Raw genomic sequence first — 19,853 nt, 5'->3', positions numbered from 1 at the left:
ACCACGACAGGACTGAAACTTCTCGAGCACCCTCCATACAGTCCAGACCTTGCTCCCTGCGACTTTGCACTGTTCCCGCATGTGAAAATGAAGCTAAAAGGGAGGCGGTTTCCCAGTGATGAGGACCTTCTACGGGCTTGAGACAATGAGTGTGCTTTACTCCCTAGTGAAACTTGGCAGAACTGGTTTAAAGATTGGTTTCGGAGGATGGAGAGGTGTATTGAATGTAGAGGAAATTACTTTGAAAAAATTAAATAAACAAAGCTGTATTGCAAAACTTTCCTAGTACCCTTTGTATATCCTCGATAGACTATAAGACATGATAATTTTAGGCAAAATTTTTCAGGGAAAAAAGTGACATCTTATGGTCTGGAGATGGGTAAAGCTTTTTAATCTTTTATTTTAAATGATATTTTTTAACTGTCATCTAATTACAGTTTACATTAAGAAAAAATTAATATAATTATTAAATAAAATCAATTAATATATTAGGAAAAAATTCCAATTAAACAGTGTAAAGAAACAGAGAATAAAGTGGTATTAATCTCTGGTTTTTACCTGCTTTTTTCTTTCTTTTAAGTCACAGTTTCCTGGATGCTTCTAGAACAGAACAGAAGACTAGAATAAAACTATTATTAACAAGTAAAGTGCAATTTAAATAGATGAAAACCAGAGATTAACACTCTGATGTTTAATAAAAAAAATATATATATATACACTAATTGAGTAGTAATGGCAATTCCACTAGCACAGGAGTATGGTAACCTTTCAGGAGCAGCATGCTTGATTTATTTTAGGGTGGGTCTTTGGTACCATGCCAAGCAGTTGAGCTATGTGGATTAGTAGTCTGGAAAATATGGTGTCTTCTGGATTCAAATTTCATTTCAGCACGTTTGAATAAATTTGGCATGGGATCCTGGGTACAAAACTGATTGGTGAATCTATACGTAAGAAAATTAACTGCTGCTATTTTGGTAAAATCCAATAGATTTAAAATGTAGAGGGCTACAACACATTGAAAATTAAACTGAAAGATGAACCCACACATTCTTTTAGAGAGTTGTCTGTTAATATCTTGTTGGAATTATCAAATGAAATTGTTTTGTGGTACCACTTGGGGGAATAATCTTGGAATCTGCCTTTTGCATCAGTCACATAGGCTGCCAACTCCTGCACTAATATCTACTACTTATATGTATATTTAGTATTTAAAGTGAGAATGGTCCATAAAAAAGAATGAAAAAACAAAAAAAAAATGTATCACTGTTATTAATAAAGATGTAAATATTCATTAATTGAATGTGTGGCATGAAACTACAGGATTCTATTTTAAGTACCTCATATGAATCCATTTTTGTTTATTATGTGCAGTATGTTAAAGAAAGAAATGGAATTGAAGTGCAGATGTGCAATCAGTTCAATTCGACAATGGAAAAGCTAGGATGAACTGCTAAATTTATGGTTGCACATCCAAGATATCCAGTGTATGTGTAAAAATAATACTTTATCTAAGCTATGCATCATTTTGCGAAATGACATCTATGAATTTGTAATTTAATTCTTTTTTTATAAACCTTCCTGCATAAACTAACCATTAACATAAATGTATAAATAAAAAGATCGGTAACATCCGGCAGGAAATATTGAAATAAGAATAATACACAAAATAAATAGTGTGGGTATTCAATGGAATAAGAAAAACAGTTAACGACACTGTCATTCAAATTAAACACGTGAATTTTTAATTTATTTCCTTTTTTATGGACCTTCCTGCATAAACTAAGCATTAAAGTAAATGCATAAATCAAAACAAAAAGTAACATCAAGTAGAAAAATTAAAGTAATGAAAATACAAAAAAATTAAATTCTGTACCAGGTACATAATGTATCCTTGCCGCTGGCATATTTAATGTGTTTTACATTTAAGAGTCATTGGCAGGCATTAAAAATGTCTTAATTTTCAGATATTAATAAAATTAATGGATAATAAAATAACAATTTTTTATTTTATTAATAATAATTACATATCGTTACTGAAAGTATTGGTCTGTGATGACTAAAGTAGGATATATAATTTTTACATTGAAGAGATTTTAATTTTAGTTCACGACTAAAATTCCATTCCATTACATGTAGTATTTATCAAAAGATCTGATAACATGTCCAAGTTGAAGAATGTTTTCATAAATGTGCAGAACTCTTTTCCAGCCTCAGAGTTTAATTGTAAAGAAAAAAATTACATTCAATCTGGAAAACACCAGGTGACTTGAAACCAGATGCATTTTCGAATTAATGCATTTCCCAGTTTCCAAAATTTTTTTTGTATCTTAAAACCTTAATATTTCTGTTTCTAAATTCCTTAATCACATGTTCATATTTTCCACTATCCTGAAAAAAAAAAAACTACTGCAATTTTCACAGGTTTGAAAGATTTCCCTCTAGTATAGAGCTAAGATGAAGCTCTGTAAAATTTCATTAAATTTGGTCCGGTAGAAAATAAATTAAACCGGAATAAATTTTCATAACGCTTCTTGCATTACCGTTTTTCGTTACAAAATTTTTGGAATAATGCCAGTAAAAACGTTTTTAACGTTAAAAAAACTCGAGGCAGGTACTCATTGGAATAAGAAAGGTAAACACTCTCATTAAAATTAAACTATTCATTGCAAAATAGTTTAAAACTTAAAATTAAACTATTTTTCTGTCATCAGAGAATTCACAGTTCCAATCTGAAGTTTTCAAGAATTTAATTACAGTCGAACTTGGTTATAATGAGCACGAAAATAGCGAGATCATGGCTGTAATGAGCAAAGAGCCATAATGATTTTAATTTACGTGTATTCCCATACAATCGCTCAATGTTATAACGAGCGTACTACATGGATATATTGAACAAATTTTGGTAACCATGCAAACACTTAATTGCTCGGATAGTCGGAAAAACCCAATTCTTGGAATAGACGAAAATGAAAAGGGCGACTTAGCTTTATGACCACCTGCATCAGATTACTGGCCAGTTTATGACCTTGTCCTCCAGGGACGGGGCTATACAATAGTGCATTGGCGTTCTGCTTGTTGCATTAAACTATTTACAGATTGTCTTGTATTCACTGAACCATAAATTTATTTCAGGACTTCTAGAAACGTTGTATGCATTTCGAGACTTCTAAGAACTTTGTATCCATTTTGGGCTTCTAAGAACTTTGTATCCATTTTGGGCTTCTAAAAATTTTGTATGCAGATCACTTTATCATAGGCCGTGCAAAAAAATGTTGAAATTTGTAAAAAGTTTTCTTTGTCCTCTTCAAGTGTAACGACAGGTCAATGCTGCGAGTTAGGGTTAAATTTGAAATTGGGATATAAGAAACGATAGGAGGGATTATATGATGAGCACCTTGTCAATCAATTCAGTCCTGGAGAGATTGTGCAAGGCTCATGAGGAGAATTTTTTTCAGTGCATGGTCTGTGCTTGCTAACAGGAGAGCCTGCTTCTAGAGAGATGGGATACACTTAAATAGAAAGAGTGCAAGAATATTTTCTGATGCTGTTGAGGTAGTGTTTGGTGGGTCAGAAAACTTCTAGATTGGGGAGATTCACAGACTAAAAGATTAATAATGGGTAGCCGCAGGCAGAGGCAAAAGTGATTCTTGCACTGCTTATTGGAGAATATTATGTTGTAGATTATTTCAAACTAATTGAATTTCAATACAAAAGAAGTCTACATGCAGATATATTATTATGGGTAAACAATTCACCTAATTGTTTAACCATAATATGCGAGATATAATACACAGTATTTACGTTGCAATGGTATAAAAGTGTATAGTACAAGAGACAGATATAGTGCGAGTTCGGTGAATCTAAAGTTAATAAACTTGTGCATTCTTGGTTTTTAGCTAATAAAATTACTAAGAACATCAGCTGGAAGCTTCATGCGACAGGTTGTCGACTCCCACATTTTTATGGACTTCCAAGATCCATAAACCTAATATTCCTTTTCGGCCCATTTTTTCTTATTGTCATACACCTACATATGAATGTTATTAGCACCCATTGTTGGGAAAACTGCTTACACTGTTTCCAGTAGTATGCATTTTCTGCGTATTATTAAAGATTTTACTATTTCTGAGAGCAAGGCTATAGTCTCCTTTGTTCTGTTCACTTCTGTTCCTGTACAACAGGCAATTGCCTGTGTGAGACGTCTTTTGAGCAGGGATGTCACATTGGGAGACAGAACCTTACTCTCTACAGAACCTATTCCTATCACTCTCTGGTGTCGTTACATTGATGATATCTTTGCAATTGTCCTCCGGGGATCGGAATCTCGACTGCTGCAATATCTCAATTCCCTGTCACCCATCATTCAATTTATGACTTAACTAGAGGTTGATAATATTCTTCCTTTTTTGGATGTGTTAGTTCAACGCATGGATTCACATTTAGTGACAGGTGACAGGCAACTGGAGATTTCTAAAATTAGGGCAGAGCTTTCCAATTGCAGCTATCCACCTCATGTTCTAGTTATATGTGAGCTTCAGGCTCACGAATTTGTTATGCAATCTAACCCTCCTCGCGTCAATGAATTTATCTAGGCCTACATCCCCTATTATCTGGACACATCAGAACATCTTGTTAGGATTTTGCGTCTCCACCGTATACAATGTGTGCAACTTTCGGGGAGGAAATTACAGTCTATTATTTTTAACTGTTATGTTGTTATTTGGAGCATTAGCAACTAAGGCCATATTGCTCCGAGGATATGCGATGGTCATTCCCTGACCTTTCCGCATCCTCTGTATTGGTGGGCATGGGCTCGAACCCGGTCTAATCAAGAAGCGTGTGCTACGCATTGCTGCTCCTGTCCACCTGGCTACGGAGGCGCCCTATTATTTCTAAGGTGAAAACACTTGTGCCTCCTTTCCTACGGAGTAGTTCCATATACTGCATTACGTATCTAGATTGTGGGGAGTGTTATGTAGGCGAGTCTGGTAGAAGATTGAAAGACTGGGTTTCTGAACATGAGGTGGCTCTGCAAACCACTAATTTTGAACGCTCCGCAGTCGCCGAGAATTATTGGGTTGAGCACCACAATCTTGATCCCTGATGGGATATTGAAATCGTCAACTATTCATGTGATTATCGCCAGCACTCATGGCTTGAAGCACTGCACATAGCTACCAATAATAGTACTATGAATCACACGAGGGGAGTGCACTTACACCCTATTATAGAATGTACTGTATTGTACTGTGATGAGCTCTGGCAGTTATCGCGTGTACGTAATTCTGTTCTACCGACACCAGACTCGTGATACATGATCACGCCCAGCTGACGTTTGCTATTTTAACCATCAATACATACTGAAGTACATCATTCACCGACTAGCTGATGAAGAGGCACTTCATCTTGAAGGCTTTATGTATTCTACCGCTTTTAACTTATTTTATCTCTGTTTTATCTTATGTATATATCATTTATTTATTTTAACCAGTTAGTCGGTCATCACAAGAAACTTGAATGATAAAATTATTACAAATATAAAAAAGAAATTAGTGAGATCTGCAAGGATCTCACCAAGCTAAGGGACAATAATATTATTGTCATTTTCTATTATAAATAAAGACTGTAGTTAATAAACCCCTTTTTTATTATTAAAATTCCTTATATTATAAAAAATAAATAAATAATACACGTTATAAATAAAAAGTGCAGTTGATACAGAGGTGAATGAAATTCAGAAGGGGCCACAAGAAAAATAAGATTGAGAACCACTGCATCAGAGTATACAGTAGAACCCGTTTTAAGACATGGTTAAGTTCCAGCAAAATTAAAATGAAAAGTCATAAAACAAGACCAAATTATAATGTAATTGAATGAGATAGGTTCCAAAATTCCCAAACCTTTCCAAGTATGCACTAATATTTCTATTCTTTATAAATAATTAAATATTTTAAACATGTAATGCACGTTTTATTTATACTTATACAGTCAGTCCCCGTAAAACACGTGTTTTACATTACACGAATTCGATCATACACGATTTATAAATAGGGGAACGATATCGTATATAACACGAACTGAATTTGCTTATGCACGATTCGCCTTTGTGTTTACAAGAAATGGCAGTCGAACGTGGAATCACCCCAACTGAACGCAACACGATAGGAATGAAGAGAAGATTCTGAAAATGTATTGTTTTTTATATCAGTGAAGGGGGGGGGAAACACATTTCACCATAATAATGTAAAAACCCACACAATTCTAGCTATTGATATTATCACAAATGCAATTAGATCGAGTTTACTACCAGTTTATAACAGATTCCCCTAGCAGAAACACAACTGGAAATTGTTTTTGTTTTATGGTAGTGTAACCCCCAGAAATATGCTTTAGTAAAATGTGAGCTAGTGAGGTGTTCATAGTGTGTCTCTGCCTTTACGGTGTTTTTTATTCAGTTGCTACACGTGCGCAGCTTTGTTTATGTGTATCAAAACATGCCTCCTCATTTTGTAATTGTGCTTTATTCCCTAAAAATGAGTAAAATACAGATTCAGAGAGAAAAAGAAAAGCAATATCGATAAACAGAGTCGGACTGGGTGAAAAATTCTTACCCGGGTAAATTTGTAGTGGCCTCATACTAGCGTTTATGGCCAAAATCACACCGGCCTCCAGTAAGGCTTATGGCCAGTCTGCCTCTGTCGATAGAGGAAAAAAATATGAAATTGTGAAACGCTTTGAGCGAAATGAAAAACCATGTGATATTGCACGTGCCACAGGCCTAAATGAGGCAACGCCGAGAATTACAAAGAATGCAGAGAAAATAAAAACAACTTTCATAGCAGGAACAACTCAAAGTGTAATTAAAATCCATTAGATTAAGACACAAAGAATTGGAAGAGATGGAACGGCTGTCATCTGTTTGGATAGAAAATCAAACAAAAAACAAGTTTGCTTACGATAGAAGCAAAGGCAGTAGCAATATTTTATTACGATTATTTATTGTGTTTGGTAATGTTTTGGTTACAAATGTGTGTTCAATCTTGGGTGGTCGGCCCCTAACCCTATTTTTCCTATAGGGCCTATTGTTTATATTGCACGAGGGTTTGCAGGAACACAACTATCGTGCTATACGAGGACTGACTGAATATAAAATAATTAATAAAATAAAATTTTACTTTGGTCCTTTGGAGTCATCACTTGAATACGTATTTACTCAAGTGATAACTCCACTACCCATTTCGTCCACATCAAAAACTAAATCAGGGTGGTAGATGCCTTCATTTATTAAGTGTTTAAATTCGAAAGGATACTCTACCACCACTGCAAAGTCAGCACTAGCAGCCTCACCACACTTTCACATTGTGAATTTTATGACAGTTTTTACACTGATGAAACCACCCTTTGCTGGCCATAAATGTTTCAGTGCTACCAGACTCCACATATTTCGTCAAATAATGACTTTGCCTTGTCCAGAATTACCACCTGTGTAACAGGAATGTTATTTTGGTTCATATCATCAACCCACAACACTAACAATTTCTCCATTTTTTCCATTGTCTCACTGCATGAATAAGTTGTTCTGGAGGATGACACACTTGTGTGTGTGTGTGTGCTTTATTTTATCAACATTGTTCATAATCATTGATACAGTAGAAGGTGCTAAACTTAACGCCTTACACACATCCGACCGATGCTCACCAGACTCCATGTGACGATCACATCCTATTTCTCCTCAATTGTCAGTGTTTTACACTTTTTGTCCCCCCCCAATGGTTCAGAGCTCATGGTTACACAAAAATTATTATTAATGAGAAATAACACTGTGTAACCCGTTAACAATTGAGGGAAAATTCACAATGAAACGAAGATGACACACTGAATGTAAACAAAGAACCCTGGGGTCATGAGCTAGATATCATCATTCTTCTCTTTCTTGGTGATTCCCTTCTACTTTTGACTCTCTCTCTCAGGGTAACTTGGGAATTTTTTTTTTTCTCTGGTGCAGCATAAGCCTCAGGCTTCCTTGCACCATATGGCTATTAATAATAACTCTCGGCATTATTATGGTGCATTGTGGGTAGCTATCATTCCACCCACAATGCACCACGAAAAACAAAAGAAACGCCTAGTGCGTGTTTGGACTTGCAGGTGTTGCTGCAACATGTTACTGAGTTGTGATTTTTTTGTTATTTTCAATCTTTTCAGGTAATATTTTGAAACAGTTGTTAATGTGAAAAGTCGTAAAATGGACAATAGTAAAACGGGACCTACATGTATATTGAGTATGAAGATGAAACCGTCAAATGAGCGTGGATGAAATTTCCCAAGAAAAACAAACCACCTTCAATCGTGACATAAATGAAAGACATCTATATTTCATGGTGCGTGCCTATTGTTAAACAGTCAATAATGATTCTGTTTAATAATGGACGACTGACGAGCAGATGCACTCAATTTCCTTTGGTGCCTGTGCTTTAACTACGCATAACCTCAAGGGGGAACCTTTGATGAAGTGGTATAAAATTATGAGAAAGATCACCAACAGTAACTTGTATATGTAGCGTGTAACTTCATTGGAGGGTTTATATATAACCAATCCATGTAATGATTTCGCATTCTACAGAAAGGGAACAAGTAATGTCAAACTCTCCATGGAAATAGATTGTTTAAAAAAGAATAAGCTAATGTTTCTACAAAGTGAATTACAAGATTTCTTTCATAACAGAAATTTCTAGATAACATAAATGAATGTACAAAGTTTATGTAGTCATGCACGAGTCACCGAAACTGACTCCACCCTACAACAGAGCAAAATATTAGTTTTGAGTGAAACTTGGGTCGATAATGAAAATCGTGTGCCATTACTGTCATTTTATCGTGTGACTCAATACAAAAGACCCAATATTTGTAGTGGTGTAGCTACATACCAACACGAAGATGACTATTATCAGCACATCACATGTCTTCGCACATGACAGTTAAAATCGACAAAATTTGTGGATTGGTGTGTAATTTCAATAATGAATCCATCTTCATGATTGCAATCTACATCACTCCCAGAACAGCAGTAACCAATCTCTGTAAATTCGTATATATAAAAATTTAATGCCTCATTCAATCGAAGGAGTGAAATTAATTGAACCACTAGATTGTTTGTTTACCTATTATACTTGCTAGTGATTTCAATATACAATTGAATTCCGAGACTGGAAAAGAATTTTGTTTGTAAGTTTATGAAAAAAAATCTTCAATTTCGATTTACTGTTGGTTATGTCAACAAATACTACATGTAATTGATCCATTATTGACAGTGTATTCAATTGTTAACTCAAATCTATTGAATCAAAATATTATTTATCTTATTTTAGTTATCACAGACCAATAATTTCTGTAGCTGTAATACAGTCTAATGAATAAACAATTGTTTCAAAAAAAAAAAATAAATAAATAAATATTTTGGCTACGATCCCGTCTTGATAACTAACATATTTTCTGTAAATTGTAACATCAGATTTAATGATATTGATCTGAGGTTAGAAAACATTTCCACCATATTTTCTCTTATCAATATAGTGAAAAGGATGGTGAAAGAAACAAAGGTTATGTAAATTTTACTACCAGAAAATTCAAGCCACTGAGAATCTGGTGTTGCTTTTAAATAACAAGACTGTTGCAACAAAATACATATAATGAAGTATTTCATCCCTTAAAAGTTATCTCCAAAATAATTTTGTGTGTGCAAGCCCAAGGCTTGCACACACTGTTCTGTACATTTCTTCCAAGCATAGAAACATTTCTGGAGGTCATCTTCTGTAAGCCCCTTTAACACTTCATTCATTTTTTCCTGAATGTTTCAATGGACTGAAAATGGGTTCCTGTTCCCTTAAGTAAATTTTCTGTTACGCACCAGGTGTATGCTGTTGTTGTTGTTATTTGGTTTTTTTAGGAGCATTAGCAATTAAAGCCATATTGCTCCGGGGATATGTGGTGGTCATTCCCTGACCTTTCCACATCCTCTGTATTTGGTGGTCACAGGCTCAAACCCCTCAAACCCCTCAAACCCTAATCAAGAAGCGTGTGCTGCGCACTGCTGCTCCTGCCCACCTGGCTACAGAGGTGCCCAGGTGTATGCATGTGTGTATTCATTGTTTTGCCAAAATAAACATAGATGTGGTTTTCTCAAACTTACTCTTAGATTATAATTCAGAACAACAAATGTGCATACTTTGTGAAACCCATTGGTTTTTTTCCCATTATTCAGGTTCTGGGTTATGTAAATAAACACACTTCTGAAAGACCATTCCATCAAAAGAATACAGAACAATTAATCCTAAAATGAGGAACTTTTCACAGATGACTTTAATATTTTATTTAGATTTTTATCTATTCATGTCAGGACAGTTAAAATAACATTATCACAGAAAGAACTTCTTAAAATTTGAAAAGGTTTACATTACAAATCAGCATAACCAACAGCTGGCCACTAAAGTATATAGGGGTTCAACAAGGATTAGTTCTCCAAGCAAAGAATTAGCAAAATTGCAGGAATTTTTAACAGTTATTGGTAAGAATTAAGGATTCTTCCACAGGCTGACCTAAGTCAGGTGCAACTCCCTTTTCTACCTTTATCTGAGCATTGAAGAACTCTTCTGTAGAACAGCAAAACATCAGAAAAATTTACATACTTTCTTTTTTTTTCTTCAATTTTTTGTCTTTTAAAACAAACTAAGTATGCTAAAAATGTTATAGATCAATACTTTATTGAATGCTAATAACACATCAGCCAAGTAATCATTACAATTCTCCCCTCCCCACTGTATTTTATAATTTCCTTACCAACTTGGCCAGATTTGCAAATTTTAAAATATGCAGGATGAGCACCCTGAAAGTGAAGGCACTGTGGTAAAAACTGCAGTATATTCAGATTGAGACTGGTCCTTAGAGCCGCAAAGCATGCTGTTTGAAAGCAATCATACTTCCGGCATTTAAATCATCCAATTGGATTTGCAATATATATGGTTGTATCTTACATGAGAGGTAGCCTGCTTTAACCAAGGTTGAGGGAATGGGAATACTAAATGCCAGACTGAAGTTTCTATTGCTGCCAACTTTTGACCCTCAAAAAACTGGCGATCACACGATTGTATGTAGGCAGTAACAAGATTTTCAAGCCAAACAGGCAAAAAAACTATATTAAAATACAGAAACAGGACTGTTTATATTATGCTTTCAAATATGAGCTTAACTAGAATTTTACTGTATGCAGATTTCTATCAGCCATCAACTGATTTTGACTGCTTCAAGAAAAATATTGTTGCAGATGTTGCCCTCTTCAGAAATGATGTCAAAATTTTGTTCATAACAACATACCTGCTGTCTAGACATGGCCATAAAGAGAATTTCCAAAGATTCACCAGGATCTGGAAATGCTGAATTCACATTTCTCACCTGGTTGGATATACTTTTATCCAACCAGGTGAGAAATGTGACCACTTTTGCAATGACCACTGCTATTTAAAATGCCAAGCCTAACTAATGATAAAATGTTATATTTCAAGCTTCTTTGTGCACTTGTCAATTTCCAAAACAAGGACCACACCATCAATTCTTTCTTCTTTTATAATATCACCTGGCAGGCACTGAAACTGAGAACTGATACTGCAAAAAAACATTTACTGCTTCGTTATTTCTTTACCATTTAATGATGCCAAAGGCAAATCTGGCTACTTACACATTACAGAACTAGTCACAAACAAGTCATGAATAGGCTGTTTGGAGAGTTTTGATGGAGCAGCAGCAGCTTAGGCCCTACTGCATCTAACAAATGTTATTGAAAATATCATAATTTCATTAGGTTTTTAGCAATGACTATTTTCTATTAAACTGACCTATTATTTTTAGAAACATGAACACTGTCAGAGCTGCATCTTCTCCTATTAGGCGTATTAAAGACTGTCAGGCAATTTGATAAAAGGAAAATCCCATAAGAAAGTGTCTGACATTAAGTTGGGTGTGGACAGTAGGGACACAAAGGAGGTTTGTATTTTGTACATGCATATGTGTTAAATGAATGTGTTCAATACATATTTTTCTAAGGACAACTTCCTTATGTCTGTTATGGTTACATAACAGACATAAGGAAGTCTTATGTCTACATGCTATTTACATGCTCATTTTATGGCAGATTTGTAGTCAAAATATGGGACCTGGCAGGACGAGGTATTCATGTTTGTTGAGTTTTTCACCACTCAATCAGTGCATTCTCATTGCCAGGGACGCTCATATGGCTTGGAATTCAGCAAAGACTGTTCCATGTGCTTTTCTTCTGAATTATTTTCAGCTGGTTTGAATTCTGTGTAGGAATGGGTGGCTAAGATTACATTTATTTATTTTACCTATGTGATTCAATGCAATCATTGTATCTTTTCCAAATACAATGCTGTATTTGGAAAAGATACTGAAGTGCCTATACGAATATCCATTTTAGAACCAACTGTGTGTATATCCATTCATACTGTGAATAGTGTACAGAGTGAGCCATGTGTATCTATATTACAGGTAAATAGGCAAGGACTTGTTACCATATGCTCACTAAAAAATTTAATTGAGTTCAGTTCCCAACATTATATTATATCCTGCATCATATGCCAGCTGGTTTATCCTAGGTTTGTTTTTGCATAGACAATCCCACTGTACATGGAAAAGATATTTCCAGACTAGATGATTTTAATGGCTTTGGATTTTTGCAGCATAGTTCACCAACAATATTTGTCTACAGAGATGAAGTGGAGGTTCATGAGCCAGCTGGTTGGGCAATGCTCTGTAAGCTCCCAAAGCAATAAGTAAAGCATTATGATGAACTGGATCGAGCCACTTCAGAGCACTTGGTCTCCCCAAGCCATATACCAGTTTAGGTCTAATCAGGGTTTGGTACAAATGTAGTACGTTATGACAGTCAGCACATTACTGCAGACAGCATTTTAAGCTAGTCCATAATAAAGATATTTATTATGGATTAGAAATCTAAGTTTCTTATCGAGAGTTAGTCCAAGATGGCAGATACTGGCTATAAGAAGTATCAGCATGAACAGGCAAAATTTAGCCCAGGAGGTCTTTGTGCCAATAAATCTCTAACACAACAACAACACATTACAAATTGGGTTAAATGAATATAATAATACGGTAAGATGAAACTTAGGTTTCATCTCACCATATTATATATACATTTAACCCAATTTGTAATATTACAGTTTATACCTAAGTAAGAAAGGAATATGAATTACATAATGAATTAAACGGATAAACTATTCTTACACATACTTCTTCTTCTTTTGATGCTGTCTCCTTATTGCAGGTTGACAATCACCACACTGAACTTCTGTCTTGGGCAAGATGAAAAAGATCCTCAGCTGATCTTCCAGTCCACTGGTGCTTTCCAGCCATGAAAGTTTCCTTCTCCCCACTCCTCTCTTTCCCTCTATTATTACTTGGAGCAATTTATATATTTCTCATTTCCAAGTATGTGTCTCAGGTAGGCAGTTTTCCTTCTCTTCACCAAACTCAACAATTCATGTTTCCTTCCTGCTCTTTTCAAGACTTCAATGTTAGTGATTTTGTCTAACCAAGATATTTTTTTAGCTTGCATCTGTAGATCAACATTTTGAAGGCCTCTATTTTGTTCCTGCTAGATGTTTTCCGAGTCCAAGTTTTAACTCCATATAATAGTATGGCCCACACATAGCACCTAATGAATTTCAGTCTGATTGACAGATCTAGAGCTTTGTTACACAACATTGTTCTGTATTTTGTAAAGGCATTTCTCACAACTTCTATTCTTGCCTTTATTTCTGCTTCTGGATAGATCAGCATTTACCCAACTACCAAGGTATTTAAAATGAGCCACTATCTATTGGAGCTTCTATCAATAATAGCTGGACTTGACTTACTGGAGTTTTACTCACGATCATGTATTTTGTCTTGTTGACATTGATTCTTAGATCCATATCATTACATTTGTTGCTAATACAGTCCAAAAGCAACTGAAGGTCTTCTATATTTTCTGTGAAAAAAGCAGTATCTTCAGTATATTGTATGTTCTTTAACAGCTGACCATTTATTTTTACTCCTTCTTTCCTTTCCCACAATGCATTTTGGAAAATAACTTCAGAATAGATGTTAAATAGTATGGGCGAGAGTATGCAACCCAGTGGCTGTTTGATTCCAGTAAATTTCTTTGATAAGTCTGATGTCCCATCCACCAAGATCTAGCTTTTTAAGTGCTCCTATAAGCTTTGCATGCTCTACCTGATTGAAAGCCTTTTCAGTGCCTATGAAGCAGATGAACACTGTCTTCTGGTGTTCTCTGCATTTTTGTAACAGCACATTCATACCTAGGAGAGCTTCTCTTGTGCCTAGTCCACTTCGGAATCCAAATTGGGTGTCAGAGATTACTGATTCACATTTTTTGTAAATTCTGTTTTGGATTATCCATAGCAACAGCTTCAACACATGGCTCATCAGACTAATAAGATGGAAATTGTTGCATGAGGCGATGATGTTGTTCTTCTTTGGAAGAGGGATAAATGTAGACCTCAACCAATTGTTAGGTAGTGTCCCATTTAGGTATATTTTATTGAACATTTTGGTTAGATCTTTCAGATTTTCTTCATCTACAAGTTTCACTATTTCAACTGGGATTTGATCCAGGCCGACTACCCTGCCAGTCTTTAACACTCCCAGAGCATATTTTACTTCAGCCTGCAAATTTCAAGGTCTTCCCCCACAGGTATTTCTACACTAATGTCCTGTCTGGCATCATCAAAAAAGTGTCTTGATGTAAGTTTCTCACATCTTCTTTCTGTCATCACCTCTTAAAATTAATTGATTCTGGGCATTCTTTATTGTGTATGGCATCCTTCTGTTTGTATTTCCTGTTTATTCTTTTAGCTTCTTGTGTAAATGGAAATTATCATGCCTTTGTTCTAATTCTTCTATCTCTGTTACTTTTTATACCAACTACTCTTCTTTTGCTTCCTTAATTTTCCTGTTTATTACTTTCTTGATCTGCTGGTATTTAGCTGGAGCACAATTTTTGAACTTCCTTCTCTCTATTAGGTTCAGGATCTCTTCTGTCATCCATTTCTTTTTTGCAGGTTGTTTGTTTTTCATCACTTAGAATTTCTTTTCCAGTACTGATAACGATTTTACCAAACTCCTTCCATTTGTAATTTACGTCTTCAGCTCTCTCACTGTTATTTAATTTTATGTTCAGCTCTTTCTTCATTTTTTCTTTCACAGTTGAGATGTTGAGTTTTTCGTAATTTAATCTGTTTGTCTTATTTCCTTTCCTAATGGTTTTCAGCCGTGTTTTATTGTACATATTAAGTGGCAAATTGCAAATACTAACTGGGATCAGTGCAAGAGGAAAAACAGTAAGAAGACCTCACTCACAGGACTCTATTGCTAAATGTTCAAAGTATATATAAAGTGATGAAAAACAAATGGATGCTTAATGGTAAAGGCATCAGTCTGAAGGTAAGAGGAGGGATTAGTGCTCAACTAAAAGAGAGCAGGATAAGTAAAACAGTGCATGTTTTAAGGAATCTAATGCAAAGGTATATCAGGCTAGGTAAAGGGGAGGAGGTTAGAATGTATTTGTCCAACACAGAGCAGGAAGAAGTGAAATATTGGCTCAGGAAAATGAGAACAATAACAAATTTAATTTTAGCAAGGAAGAAATATATGAAAAAAAAAAAAAAAACATGGGTATCCGAAATATGTATGGAAAAAATCTCACTCACTCACTCGCACGCACTTGCTTGCTTGCATTTAATGTGGAATGGATTCAAACAAATCTGGAACTGTCAAGAGGAATATTGGATTATTCTTCATAGAGGAATGTTTCAAGCTATTTGAATGATGAAGGTGAAGGAAATCTGATTCTCCAAATATGCTCACAATGGCTCAATAACATTTAAGTCTGGTGATGCAAGCCATGGAAGATGCTTAGCATTAGTTTCATGCTTCTCACACCAAGACTGGACACATCTGGCCGTGTGTATTGAAGCATTATCTTGAAATATGGCATCATTTGTAGGAAACTGTTTGCACCATAGGATAAACCTGGTCACTTGGAATATCAATGTAATCAGTAGCAGTAATTCATCTATTCAGGGTGATGATAGGACCTAAAAATTACCAAGACACTGCTGTCCAAACCACTGTTAATCTTCCTCCATGTTTGACAGCTGGCACAAGACAGGATGAAGCACTTCCGTTGGAGTTTTACAAATATAAACTCTCCCTGATGCTGGAAAAAGTGTGAATAATAATTTTTAAAAAAATATGACAAATTTCCCATCATCAAGCATACAGTCTTTGTGCTCCTTGCACCACAGCATCAACAACGAGTAGCTTAGCAACTCTGCAATAAATTTCAGCTTCATGAACTGCTTTGCTTAAAACTGGGTTGCTGAGACACATTAAGTTCTGCATTTAATTTTGATGCAGTAGTTTTATGTTTTCAGGGTACAATTCTTTTCACTGTCCAGTGGTCTCTTTCAGTCAGCTTAGATTTTCTACCATAATTCATCCTAACGGATTTTGTTTTCCCATACTTGGTGAACGAAGACATCAGCAGGTGGTAGATGACTCTCATCAACCGGTGCAATACCACCACTTTGCTTATTGGAGGCTTGAAGTGGAGAAACCCATGTTTAGTCTCTAGAGCAAAGTTTCCGACCCCCCCCATACTTCTCTTTCAACCCATGCACGGTACTAAGCACTATAGGTTTTGATACCTTTCGTGTTTGGGGTTTTCATAAAAAAAAAAAAAATTACGATACAGTTGTTCTTGATGCAGTAAACAAATTAGCACTTTTAGAAAATGACTTAGACAGGTCAGTTATTTTATTTTTGTACCCTTTTATTGTCGTCCCTTCATAGTGCGACCTACAAGAAACAAAAAAAAAAAAAAAATCACCACTGCATGTTCATAAAATATGTTATAGAGCCATTACAATAACTACTACTTTCATAGCAGGTGTTTCCAATATTTTATCTATCCATCCCCTGTATGTATGTTGAGTGTGTGTGTAATAAACAAGAAAGATTTAAGATAAATAAATGGATGGGGATAAATTGAAAAGATGCTCTTAAAAGTAATAAAAATACTGGAAAAACTGCACATCAAAATTCATTCTCTGCTTTCTATCGATAGTGAGGTTGCCAAAGAGTTTGATGAAGAATGCTTTGTTGAAGGATCTCTTCTTGTAATTCTGGTCAGTTGCAAATACATGTTTCTTTGAAATCCCATTGGTCCCCCACACTGAAATGAATGGAAGACTACATAAGATTTGTCAGATCTCTAAAACTTGAACATTCTTAATATGCTCATTCAGTCTCCATTGAAGCTTCCTGTATGAGTCACTGATTTAAATGCCCTATATAGGGCCTGTGGAATTTCTGTGAGGTTGATGTGGCCATTGTGTGAGCAATTTCAGCCAAAGATTTTGACAAATCCAAGAGCCAGAAGAACCCATCCAACACTTGGATTCCTTATGCCTTAGGCATCACAAATGACACTAGAAAACAAGGAGTGGCAATGTTTTTACAGTTCCTCCTCTCTCAAACAAAAACTTGGGAAGTCGGAAAAATTTTTTACAGCCTTTTATGCATTCTAGTACAGCAGGCCCCCGTTATAACGCCGTTCGCTTTACCATGATTCGCTATAACGCTGTTCTTATATTATAACGCTGTCACAGATCACTATAATGCTCTTTTACAGATTGCATTTTTGGCATATTTTTGGCCATCAAATGAAACGAAATCGTTTCATTTGATGGAGTCAATAGCTTGAAAATGAATAGCAAAACGGCATTAAAACATTTCCCATGCCGACTTGAGAAATTTTCCCATGCTCAATGAAATTTTCTCGCACGCTAATTTAATTGCAGTACAGTGACTTGTTACATAGTTCCGAGATCAACATTTTAAAAAATTATCAAGTATATTGCTTGTAATTGCGTTATATGCATTTATCCGAAGTATAGTCATCACTCAGTACCGTATTAGACATCGTGCAAACCGGACAGTTTACTTGAACTTTGTATCATAATTAATGTAACAAACGCAGTTACATTTTCGAAGAGTTAATAATGGCCGATAAGAATGAAAAAGCAACAACGTCTGAGTGCAGTACAAAGACTATAAATGTAAGAAAAAGACTGAATTTGAAAATCAAATTAGACGTTTTGAAGTGAATCGATTCCGGTCAAAGACAAGCGGATGTGTGCCATAATTTAGGACTTGCAAGTTTAACTGTAAGAACAATTATAAAAAAAAATAAATAAAGAATTAATTTTAGCAGGGGCAAAGATAGCTGTTCCACTGCAAGCAATTAGGGCTAGGCCAGCTATTAGGATTGAAATGGAAAGACTTTAACTAATTTTATTGAAGATAATATCCAATGCAGAATTCAGTTAAGTTAAATATTATTAAAGAGAGAGAGATTAGCTAATATTATGATCTGAAGAAAACTCACCTAAAAATAAAAAATAAAAAATGTGGAACCCTTTAAAACTAGTAAGGGCTGGTTGAATAGATTTAAAACCCAGGGAGAAGCCGCAAGTGCAGAAGGAGCTGAAACTTTCAAAAAAAGAACTTGTTAAAATTATTGAAGAGGGATATTATGCGTTATACTACTCAACAAGTTTTTAACATAGATGAAGCAGGACTTTTGTGGAAACGAATGCCTAAAAAAAAGTTTCATATTGAAAGAAGAAAAAAAAAAACACGCCATGTTTCAAAGCGGCGAAGGATCGATTGACTTTATTGTTGGGTGGTAACGCTGTAGGGATTAATACCCCTTTTATTTTATTTGGAAGAGGGCCAAAGTTCAACCCAAAATCGACACATTTTTCATGATTAAATTCATCAATTAAATTAAATCAATTTAGTTCATGATTTTAATTGGCATTTTAAGTTTAATTTTGATACGTAAGTAGTTACCACATAATTATATACGTATGTAATGCAGAATATTTTATATGTACAAATATTTGAATATTAAATATTTTGACTGACATTTGTGCATCTTTTCACTACTGTTTATTATTGATTAGTAAATATCCTATGGCACTGACCGCAACCGTATTGCACTAATGGACCAGTGTGGAAAAATTACAGTTTAAGGAAAGTGAACAGTATTTGACTGAAAAATATAAAGCTGGTGCTCGGGAGTGCGATTTCCATCCATGCTAGTAACGGTCCTGGACATATATATAAGAGAATTAACACAAAGGAAATAATGACTGGATGTGAACTTCACATGATATGATGCGACTGGACCAATACGACGCGATTAAACCGAATATGCCTGGTGTAAGCCAGAAAGTAAACAGATACTCGTGTATGATAGTGACCTCAGTGCCCAAAAATTGGGAAAAAATAATCTAGACAGGTGCCAAGTAAGTGCCGGCACTGTATTAGGTAAAATATCGCATTGAAAAGATGTTATACCTAAAAGATAGGGATAAAAAATAATAATAAGGTGAATCACAAAAGAAAATGAAAAATAAATAAATAATAAATAGTGGCCACCCAGTAGATAAAGTTAATGTTTTATACACATACAGACATCCTGTGAAAGTGATCACAGTTGGTGTTTTCCACTGTAAAAAACAGCAGCAACTAGGTATCAACATGCACACATATACATACCCAAACAAAAGGGAAACTGATGTGTTTTGATTAAGACTAAGCTGATTTGCAAATAGTTTTTTATGGTTGATAATACTGATGGCTTTATTAAAATGAAAGTGCAGGTAAGTTAGAGGAAATAGATTTTCAATCAA

The 19,853-nt window shown here is 35.1% G+C and overlaps 1 protein-coding gene across 2 annotated transcripts in view; it reads right to left on the bottom strand.

Annotated features, from left to right (window-relative positions):
- vnc (GNAT family N-acetyltransferase vnc) overlaps window positions 1–19,853 on the bottom strand; it is a 95,267-nt gene that overhangs the window by 14,634 nt on the left and 60,780 nt on the right. The window contains exon 7 of one of the 2 annotated variants that reach the window (XM_090382847.1): window positions 559–600. The exons of the other annotated variant lie outside the window; for it this stretch is intronic. Within the exon in view, the coding sequence (XP_090238973.1) occupies window positions 559–600 (42 nt within the window). The remainder of the gene's footprint in view (window positions 1–558; window positions 601–19,853) is intronic. 2 annotated transcript variants of the gene reach the window in all.

The sequence above is a fragment of the Mastigoproctus giganteus genome, chromosome 1 (assembly GCF_048544385.1).
Source record: "Mastigoproctus giganteus isolate SK-2022 chromosome 1, ASM4854438v1, whole genome shotgun sequence".
NCBI lineage: Eukaryota > Metazoa > Arthropoda > Arachnida > Uropygi > Thelyphonidae > Mastigoproctus > Mastigoproctus giganteus.
This window is presented reverse-complemented; position numbering and strand designations above follow the sequence as displayed.